The sequence below is a fragment of the Equus asinus genome, chromosome 13 (genome assembly GCF_041296235.1).
Source record: "Equus asinus isolate D_3611 breed Donkey chromosome 13, EquAss-T2T_v2, whole genome shotgun sequence".
NCBI classification, from domain to species: Eukaryota; Metazoa; Chordata; class Mammalia; order Perissodactyla; family Equidae; genus Equus; species Equus asinus.
In genome coordinates, this window is record NC_091802.1 from 16466645 (window position 1) to 16476886 (window position 10242).

General features: G+C 43.5%; 1 protein-coding gene and 2 non-coding genes across 4 annotated transcripts; all 3 read left to right on the forward strand.

The window, feature by feature from the left end:
* Positions 1 to 29: 29 nt before the first annotated feature.
* Positions 30 to 10122, forward strand: TSR1 (TSR1 ribosome maturation factor). Of its 2 annotated transcripts, none has more exons than XM_014826891.3 (15): positions 30 to 180; positions 372 to 475; positions 774 to 993; positions 1107 to 1241; positions 1637 to 2061; positions 3449 to 3608; positions 4040 to 4197; positions 4543 to 4739; positions 5480 to 5642; positions 5990 to 6100; positions 7059 to 7191; positions 8744 to 8860; positions 9276 to 9416; positions 9521 to 9595; positions 9723 to 10122. In XM_014826891.3, the coding sequence occupies exons 1-15, from the start codon at positions 84 to 86 to the stop codon at positions 9899 to 9901; spliced, it is 2415 nt and encodes an 804-aa protein (XP_014682377.1). In that variant the 5' UTR covers positions 30 to 83; the 3' UTR covers positions 9902 to 10122. The 2 variants fall into 2 exon arrangements, with proteins under 2 accessions (XP_014682377.1, XP_044601810.1); XM_044745875.2 differs by having other exon boundaries at positions 38 to 180; positions 774 to 824.
* On the forward strand, positions 6244 to 6339 carry LOC123276512 (small nucleolar RNA SNORD91 family). The gene has a single exon (XR_006513017.1). It is a non-coding gene; the product is annotated as a small nucleolar RNA SNORD91 family (small nucleolar RNA).
* Positions 7326 to 7419, forward strand: LOC123276513 (small nucleolar RNA SNORD91 family). Its single transcript, XR_006513018.1, has one exon. It is a non-coding gene; the product is annotated as a small nucleolar RNA SNORD91 family (small nucleolar RNA).
* Positions 10123 to 10242: the final 120 nt, after the last annotated feature.

Genomic DNA, 10242 nt, shown 5'->3' on the forward strand with positions numbered 1-10242 from the left:
AGGGTGGGCCCGCCCCCATGGGGAACCGGAAGCGCTCGATCTGGCCCGGAAGTAGTGCTGTCTCGGTACACGCGAACGGCGGCATGGCGGCCCACCGCTCCGGCCCGCTGAAGCAGCAGAATAAACCTCATAAAGGCGGGCGGCATCGGGGTCGGGGATCCGCGCAGCGGGATGGCAAGGGTGAGAAGAGAGGGTTGAAGGAAGGAGGGGTGTTGAGTCGATATTAACTGCTTTTCCTCATGCCCAGACTGAGCTCCTACCTCCGGCCTACACCCCGCGCTAAAGCTCTCTCTAAGGTGGGCGGACTGGGGTCCTCTTTCTTGACCTTCCTCTGATGCCCAGCACAAGAGCCCTCTCTGATCTGCCCTCAGGCCGTCTAGCGCTGAAAACCCTAAGCAAGAAACTGAAAAAAGAGCTCAGCAGAGTAGACCAGAGGCATCGCGCCAGCCAGCTCCGAAAGCAGAAGAAGGAGGCGGTGAGTGAAGCGGGGATTGGGGGATGGTGTGGCTTCACAACCGTTCTAGGAACTAGGAAATGTGGGCCAGGGAAGGGGCCGGGAATGGAGACTAATCCTAGAGCGCACGTCAGGCGTGCAGGTCTAGACTCAGACTAGGGCATTCAGTGCTTTGGTCCGAGCGCCTGCCACCCCCGTGACATGAACGTCACCTTTTACAAGAGAGTTGCTGGCTGCGAGGGGCAACCGCACCGTTGGAAGTGCAGTACTGAGGACGAAGTACTGAAACACTGAGATGTTCTCTAATCCGTACCCCCAGGTTCTGGCAGAGAAGAGACAGCTGGGCAGCAAGGATGGCTCTCCTCATCAGGTACTGGTGGTGCCCCTGCACAACAGGATTTCCCTGACAGAGGCCTTTCGGCTGCTTCAGGATAGGGACACTGGAACAGTACACCTGAATGAATGGGGAAGCAGCCATGGCTTTATGCTGTTATGCCCCCGCTTGAAACATCGGTGGTTTTTCACATCTGCAAGGCCAGGTTGGAGTATACCACAATATTTTCTATCATTACATTTTGAGTAGTAATATTTTTTGAGAATAATGTGCTGGTGTCAACCACCTCTTCCTACTGACTTTGTCTTCTCTCTCCAGGGGATCTGCATACTGTCTTAGACATGGCTAAAGTAGCTGATACCATCCTCTTCCTCCTTGATCCACTAGAAGGCTGGGACAGCACTGGGGATTACTGCCTTTCCTGCCTTTTTGCTCAGGGCCTTCCCACCTATAGTAAGTGAGTTGGGAGTATTGGAGGCCAGGGAAGGAAGTGAATTAGCACTTATTGTGCACCTATAGTTTGTGGGGCACTGTTTGACACTTGATGCAGGAATACAACTGGTGGGTTGTATTCAGCTGGTAGTGGATTGTACATGTAGGCCTCAGCTTGGTCTGTTATTTACAAATTAGATATTGAGGTGCTTTTTTATTTCTGGGCTGACCTTTGCCCACAGGAAAAAGAATATGAAGTTTGGTTTTACTGTGAAATTTCTTGAGAGTAGCTGAGTTTTGTTTTTTCCAGTGATCTCTGGGCTCACAACTGAACTGTTAGCTTGGTTGTGAACTGCAGGGGGCATTTCCATATAATGAAGCAACAATTCAAGAAGTCCTTTCTCTTTTACTTACAGCACTAGCTGTCCAGGGGGTTTCTGGCCTCCCACCGAAGAAACAAATAGATGCCAGAAAGAAGTTAAGTAAAGTAGTGGAGAAGCGCTTTCCTGATGACAAATTCCTCTTGTTAGACACTCACCAGGAGGCAGGGATGCTGCTCAGGCAGTTGGCTAACCAAAAGCAACGGCATCTTGCCTTTCGAGATCGGCGGGCCTACCTGCTTGCTCATGCTGCAGACTTTGTGCCTGGCGAAGAGAATAACTTGGTGGGCACCTTGAAAATCTCAGGCTATGTTCGTGGGCAGACTCTGAATGTAAATAGCTTGCTGCATATCATTGGACATGGTGATTTCCAGATGAAACAGATAGATGCCCCTATGGACCCTTTCCCTTTACATCCCAGAGTGATCAAATCCTGGAAGGACCCAGGCATGGCAATGGAGGTGAGATTGATGTTCTTGAAGACTGAATTGTAGATAAGTGTGTAAGCTGGCACCGGATGGGAACTAACTTCGGGAGAAGGTAGTCTGCACACTAGACTACTAGTAGTCCCTGGAGGTGACTGCTAATTTGAAATAAGGCAGTAGTCTACAAATATGTTGACCTGTCATATATTTATCCAGCACTTTGTAGGTCCCTTGCACAGCAATTGGCTCTGAGTTTATAGAAGATACACAAGATGCAGTCTCTTTCCTCAGACAACTTAATTAGATCTGAAAAAAACAGCAAACACCCTTGGAATAAAGAATAAGAAAATGTGTTGGAGCTGGCCCAGTAGTGTACTGGTCAAGTTCACACGCTCTGCTTTGGCAGCCTGGGGTTTGCGGGTTCAGATCCCAAGCGCAGATTTACACACTGCTCATTGGGCCATGCTTTGGTGGCGTCCCACATACAAAATAGAGGAAGACTGGCACAGATGTTAGCTGAGGGACAATCTTCCTCACAAAAAGAAAGAAAGAAAGAAAGAGTGTAGTTGAGGTACAGACCTGCTGTGGAAATTGAGAAAGTAGACTAGCAAGCTTCACAGAAGAGATCAAACTTGAGCCAGGTATTGGGAAGGATGAATGTGACGTGTGAGTTGGTGATGACAGAATATCATAGAAGATAGAGACAGTGTGAACTTAGAGACAGTGATGCATCAAAGGGTTTCTTTGAGCTCTGAAGAAATCAGCTTGATAGGAGTGAGATACGTAATAAACTGGTAGGAGTGGGACCAGATTATGAAAGGCCTCAAGAACCAAGCAGAGTTATAGACTTCAAATGCTAGGAAATAGAACTATTTGGAAAATTTTGACAAGTTCAGCTTTCTGTTTCATTCTGTTTCATTTATCGTTTTTTTTCTTTTTGCTGATGAAGATTCACCTTGACCTAACATCTGCTGCCAATCCTCTTTTTGCTAAGGAATACTGGCCCTGAGCTAACATCTGTGCCCATCTTCCTCTACTTTATATGTAGAATGCCTGCCACAGCATGGCTTGACAAGTGGTGCGTAGGTCCGCATCCGGGATCCAGTCTGGCAAACCCTGGGCTGCCAAAGCGGGACACGTGAACTTAACTGCTATGCCATTAGGCCAGCCCTTTTTTTACCCCGCCATGTACGCTGCCACTATAGCATGGCCACTGACAGATGAGTGGTGTACGTCCATGCCTGGGAACTGAACCCGGGCTGCCAAAGTGGAGCTCGCCGAACTTAACCATGGCTGGCCGGCCCTATTTCATTCGTCTTCTACTTGAGGGCTATGTTATTTCTGGGTCTTTCTGGTTACTGTGTTAGATTTGGTAGGTTTTTGGTTAATGTTTGACTGCCCATCACTTGCTTTTGGTTTTCAGATTTGTGCTATGGATGCTGTAGCTGATATGGAGGAAGACGTTAAGGTCCTAATGAAGGCAGACCCTGATAAACAAGAATCTTTGCAAACAGAGGTTATCCCAGATCCAATGGAGGGGGAGCAAACCTGGCCCACTGAGGAGGAGCTGAGTGAGGCAAATGGTTGGTATTAGCAACTTGTTTGTAATTCATCTGGCTTGGAATTGTAGATTTTGTCTAGCTGCTCATAGTCAGGACCCTATAAGGAAGACTAGGATGAAGATATATTTGGAGATCTCTTACCCCTAAATGGTGTATGTTTGCACTAAGCAAACATTGGACACAGCTTCACTCTGTTTCTCAAATTGCTTGTGTTCTTGTTTTCTGATTAACAATTAAACATCTTCAGGTTCATTGCAAGGTTTATTTAGCTGTGTAAATCTTGCTAGTTTTGAGACAGCTGAATTAAATTTGAAAGTGGTCTGTTCTAGTCATAGTGTATACCAGAGTTTCTGGTGTTGGCAGCAATTTCTAGTGTCTTGCCTAGGTGAGAACACATAGAGTAATTGGGGAATGGAGGTATATAATTTACTTAAATCATTTGGGTTTTATAGACTTCTTGAAGGAACGTTCCAAGGTGGTAAAGAAGGTTCCCAAAGGAACATCCAGTTACCAAGCTGAGTGGATTTTGGATGAAGATGGAGAAAGTGGTGGGGAAGGAGATGAATATGATGATATAGAACAAGAGGATTTTATGGAAGAGGAATCTCAGGTAAGCAGATGGGCCCTTAGGCCACTTCTGTGTACAGCCCTAAATGCAAGGCAAAATGAAATTCTGACTTTGAGGGGGATGTGTGGCCAGTTTCTTAGGGGTGACTTTGTAGTTGCTGGCAATGAGACTTATTTTATAACTGAGTCTCTTAGAATTGATATTGGGCACTCTTCAATAGCTCATAGGTAGAGCGGAGGACTATAGACTGGACTGGTGTGGACATCCTTAGAATTGATAATAGTTTGGACTAGGTGTCTGGTAAAGTTATTTTATTCTTAGCTTAATGGCCTTTAGGGTAGACACAAGTGTGCGTTTCTTCTAAAACTGCAATCCTTTATTCTATAGGATGAGAGTAGTGAAAAGGAAGAAGAGGAGGAATATGAAACTATGACTATAGGAGAGTCTGTGCGTGATGATCTGTATGATGAGAAGGTCGATGAAGAGGCTGAGGAAAAAATGTTGGAGAAATATAAACAAGAAAGAATGGAAGAGATGTTTCCAGATGAAGTAGATACCCCCCGTGACGTGGCTGCTAGAATTCGGTTAGTCAACAAGTCTAAAATCAATCAATACATTTTTATTTAAAACTTACATGGCTCAGAACTATGTCAGTGTGACGCAAAAGAAGAAAAACACATTGTCCCTGCTCCTGAAAGGCTAACATTCTGTATGGAAAGGTAAGATGTACATACAAGAAACAGTAATACATAATCAAGTTTTAGACTGTGTGATACAGACTAATACAGTACTTTAATGAATACAGTACTTTTTAATTAATACAGTACAGTATTTTATTGAAGGAGAAATAGTAAGGTTAAATTAGCAAATGCTTTCTATGTGAACTTATACTCTATTGAAATATATAATGTTTGGAGATTTTGCGGAGTTTGGATAGAACAGCAAGAATAAAAGCATGAAGATGTAGGTAATCATGTCTGCGCTGGAGGTGAGTGACTAAAGCCAGAGTTTATTGTTGGGTATCAGAGAGGTAAGGCTTTTATCAAGGACCTTGTTTGTCAAGAGCCACTCTCTGATCAGCACCAGGGAGCCACTGTAAATACTTTGTCCTTTGTCAGTGAGAAGCTTAGGTTTGGTTCTGAAATATTTGTTAGAAGCTGTTTTGGAGTATGGTCTTGACTTAGGCTATTAGGTCATTTTGAGAGAGAGTATTAAGAGTTCTTTCAACTAGAGTCTTAGCCATATTTGAAGTGACTTGAAAGAAAGAGTAAATAGCACCATATAAATTTGACTATTATTTTCTTTAAAATCTCCTATATTCTAGATTTCAGAAATACAGAGGCCTCAAGAGCTTCCGGACATCTCCATGGGATCCTAAGGAAAACCTTCCTCAAGATTATGCTCGAATCTTTCAGTTTCAGAACTTTACTAGCACTAGGAGACGAATCTTTAAAGAGATTGAGGAAAAAGAGCTTGAAGGAGCTGAGGTATCTGCCTTCTGTTGTCTATCCCTATAATTTGCTTTTGTTTGCCAAGGTGCCCCCTCCTTACTCCTTCTCTCAGGTGAATACCTTATTTAGTTTTGTGCTGCCCATAGCTGAATTAAAGGAGCTACTGAGTCATTGACAAGAGTGATAGTGGGAACAAAGAGGTATCAGAGATGTTAACTGAAAAAGTCTAATCTAGGTAGTTGAGGCGTCTGTGAAAGGCAATTTTGAAGGGTGAGGGTTGACTTTGGGGTAGTGTAAGACTTTTAACATATTTAGAGAAATGTGTCATCATTGTTGAGACCTTAAGGGTACCTGTGTGATTGTTTTCTGCCTTCTTCTCGCAGGTTGGCTGGTATGTCACACTGCATGTCTCTGAAGTACCTGTCTCAGTGGTTGAACACTTCAAACGAGGAGCACCCTTGATTGCATTTTCTTTACTACCTCATGAACAGAAGGTCAGTTAGTGTCTTGTGGGAAATAGGGAGTTATGAAATTTTCGAAACAGTTTTGTCTGACAGTCTAAAAGTTTATTTTTGACTGATATTTTGCTCATTGGTATATGAAAAATCTGCCTTTCGAATTAGGAATCAGAGGATGACAGAGAAGTCAATGATGGTTTTACCCAAAAATGTCTGAACCTGTCTGAAGCATCTCAGTGATGCAATCTCTGTGTGGTTCTGAGACTTCTCTGAGATAAGTATGTTTGTCAGATCAGATTTTAACCAAGCGGGGGCCGGCCCTGTGGCCAAGTGGTTAAGGTTCTGCACGCTCTGCTTTGGTGGCCCGGGTTCACGGGTTCGGATCCCGGGCACAACCTACTCCACTCATCAGCCATGCTGTGGAGGCATCCAACATACAAAAAATGAGGAAGATTGGCATGGATGTTAGCTCAGGGCTAATCTTGCTTACCAAGAAAAAAGCAAAAAGAAAACTATTTTAATGAAGCGTTGGCAGCCCTAAAAATAGAGTGTTTATGCCAAGGTGTAGATAGGTCTCTTTTCTCTTGGTGGCCAGCAGTCATGTAGATTGAGGTGTATGTGAGAGCTCTGGCATTTAATCAGTGTAAGGATTGAGGAAGAAAGGGTTTGCATGAGTGTAGTTTTGAAGTGTGGTGAGTGAGTGATTTGACGGCACTAACTTTGTGGCAGATGTTGAGCTCTTGCATGTAGACACGAGGAGGTCAGCTAGTATAGAAGGTATAAGAAAGCTCTGAAAACCAGCCTGTGTTCAGCTTGAATGCCAGTTGTTGGTGGAGGTAAAAAGAAGACTGTGTCTCATCATCTGCACTCCACCGTAAATTGGCATTGTCAGTTCTTAGAGTGAATCTGAATCTGTTAGTTTTGTTGGCCTTCTTTCAGGTCTAGCTGTTCTTCTTTTAGATAGGAAGTTCTGTGTTTCTTACTTCATCTCCAGATGTCAGTACTGAACATGGTGGTGAGCCGGCACCCTGGCAACACTGAACCTGTGAAAGCCAAAGAGGAGCTAATCTTCCACTGTGGGTTCAGGCGCTTCCGAGCCTCACCTTTATTCTCTCAGCACACTGCAGGTAAGCAGTGGGGAAGCTTCTGGGTTCTTGTCTATCTTATTGTCTTTTGTGGGGCTGTGACTTTTGGTGGGGGGTGCACAATACTCAATTTCAAACGTCAGGTCTCTGGGTTAGAGGTATTTTCAGTACTCTGGCTTAGGAACCAATGATGTTTTTATTCAAAATGTCTGAACCTGTCTGAAGCATCCCAATGATGCAACTCTGTGTGGTGCTGAGGCTTCTTTGCCATGAGTATTTGTTCCAGAGTAGGTTTTGAATAGGAGGAGTTAGTGGCTTTAAAAAAATGATGTGTCAAAGTGTGTAACCCTTGGCATCTGATATGCAGTGTGGCAAAGCCTAGGGGTGGCCCACAGTGGGGTAAAGCAGAGGCGTGTGGCTTTTTTCTTTGCTGAGGAAGATTCGCCCAGAGCTAACATCTGATGCCAATCTTCCTCTTTTTTTTTTTTTTTTTGCTTGAGGAAAATTAGCTCTGAGCTAACATTTGTGCCAATCTTTCCTCTGCTTTGTGGGTCACCAGCACAACATGGCTGATGAGTGGTGTAGGTCCACACCCAGGATCTGAACCCGTGAACCCTGGCTGCTGAAGCGGAGCATGCCAAACTTAACCACTAGATCATGGGGCTGACCCAAGGGTGTGGCTTCTGAGATGTTGAGACTGCATAAGAGTTTGGAGGGTGGAGACCAGGGACACTTTTGTGTCAAAAATAATTGTACTCCTACACATTAGGGGTGGGAAGATGTTTTGTACTAACTTGGGGGCTTCTGAATATCACCTACACACTTTCAGCAATGGCCAGAGGAAGATGATGAAGGCGGTATTAATGGGTGCTCTGGATAATTTCTATTCTCACCAGCCATGCTAAGTGAGGGATTAACTTATCTTTTCCTTAAAATATTTTATTTCCCTGTAACTTCAGTATTAAAGAGCAGTGGGGCAGGGTTTCATTGAAGGTAAAAACAGGAGCTCCACATAGCTCTCAATATTAGAGGTCAGCAAAGTATGGCCCTTGGGCCAACTCTGTCCCACTGCTTATTTTTGTTAAATAAAGTTTTGTTGGAACACAGTCATGCCTTTTTTTTTTTAATGTCTGTGGCTGTTTTGTGCTACAGTGAGAGAGTTGAGTAGTTGAAACAGAGACTGTATGGCCACAAAGCCTACAATATCTATTTTCTGGCCCTTTATAGAAAATGTTAGCCAATCCTTGCTTAAGACTAAGAGCTACCGATTTAGTGGAGATATTCTCCATAAAGCATTGATTCTCAAATGAGGTCGGGGTGCTGGGCATCAGAATCACCTGGAGAACTTTTTCATTCAAACTCCATATATAGTCTAATTGCTAAGATTCTGCCTCCAGGTGAAAAATCACTGACAGGATTGGGTTGTATCTTTAAGTTGGATTGAGGCAGGAAAATATTTTGAGAACTAGTAGGGAGAAGAAACACAAGTGTCTTGGTTTTAGTAGTTGGAGTGATACAGCTTTCACAGGCCTCTGGATTACCTATGGTTTCTCAAAATATATTGGTTTTTGTTTTTTACTTCTTATTTTGTCAGCGGATAAACATAAATTTCAGAGATTCCTGACTGCTGATGTGGCCCTGGTGGTGACAGTCTATGCCCCAATCACTTTTCCTCCTGCATCTGTGCTGCTTTTCAAACAGAATAGCAATGGTAAGTTGAGTTCACAGATGTGAGTAGGCCTGCAGGTCCTAATGGGTTTAACACTGTTTTCTGTATTTAGGTTTGGGAGGCAAATGGTATGAAGAAGGTAATGATGGTTTTCAAAATAGCCCAATATCAGCCTCACAGTAGATGTAAGGCAGGAATGACAAATGGGGTTTTATCTTGCAAACCTTAGCTAATAGATAGAGGCTGCTAAGAGTGCTATATTTAGGACAGATTCTGGGGACAGGTTCAGCAGGAATATCACTTAATGATTTTTGCCATGGACCCAGGAGGGCACCATAGTACATCCCTATTTTAAAGTTTCTATAAGATCTTGCATATGTCTTTAAATGGACTGGAGTGGTAAATGAAGGCTTTGGCCTGTAGACTCCTGAATAGCTGCTCTGCTTTTGCCCCTTAGGAATGCACAGTCTTATTGCCACAGGCTATCTCTTGTCAGTGGATCCAGACAGAATGGTCATCAAAAGAGTTGTTCTGAGTGGTCATCCTTTCAAAATTTTTACTAAGATGGCAGTAGTACGTTACATGTTCTTCAGTAGAGGTAGGTGTGAAGGATGGGATCTGATTGCCTTTGTGGGGTGAAGGTTGGGTTTACATTTTGTGGGTAAGTGTTTCATCTTGGTCTTCCATGTGTTTCATTCTAAGAGGATGTGCTGTGGTTTAAACCAGTGGAACTGAGAACAAAGTGGGGACGCAGGGGACACATCAAGGAGCCTTTAGGTAAGAGAATGTGGGATTTTGGACCTTGTCTAGATTTTTCCAGTGCTACTAAATGACTATTGGGTTAGAAGACCACTGCTTTAATGTTTTCTACCTTAATTTGACCAACCTGCTGTTTTCTTTCTAGGTACCCATGGCCACATGAAGTGCAGTTTTGATGGGAAGCTAAAATCTCAGGACACAGTACTCATGAATCTCTATAAACGAGTTTTCCCAAAATGGACTTATGATCCATATGTACCAGAACCAGTACCTTGGGTGAAAAGTGGGATTTCTTCAGCACTGCCTGAAGTGGACATGGAGTAATGGATTCACTGGGATTCTGTCTCATTATTGCTAATTAGCATTCTAGGGATGGGAGCCTACACATTGTGATTGGGCAAAGTTTGTGTTTTCTACTTTAGCCTAGAGGTCTCTTGCCCCTTTTTGAAAAAGTCTTTTCTTGCCCTTGACAAGGTGTCTCAGTTAAGTATGAATGTTTTTCTATTGCTGCTTTGTCCAAAAAACTATTAAATCTTACTGAAATATGCACTCTCTATTAGGATTTTGAAAGCTGTTTAAGAGGGGAAGATGGGAAGTTGACAGTGACCAGGAAACAAAATTTCCAGTTGTCTAGAGACACTAAATCCCATCTCTTCATTTTGCAT

Bases quoted from the DNA above. Each gene is read 5' to 3' on its own strand.
- TSR1 (XM_014826891.3), top strand. From the start codon at position 84: ATGGCGGCCCACCGCTCCGGCCCGCTGAAGCAGCAGAATAAACCTCAT. The intron at 4,198-4,542 runs GTAAGCAGATGG...TTTATTCTATAG, and splicing joins TTATGGAAGAGGAATCTCAG to GATGAGAGTAGTGAAAAGGA. The intron at 4,740-5,479 runs GTTAGTCAACAA...CCTATATTCTAG, and splicing joins GACGTGGCTGCTAGAATTCG to ATTTCAGAAATACAGAGGCC.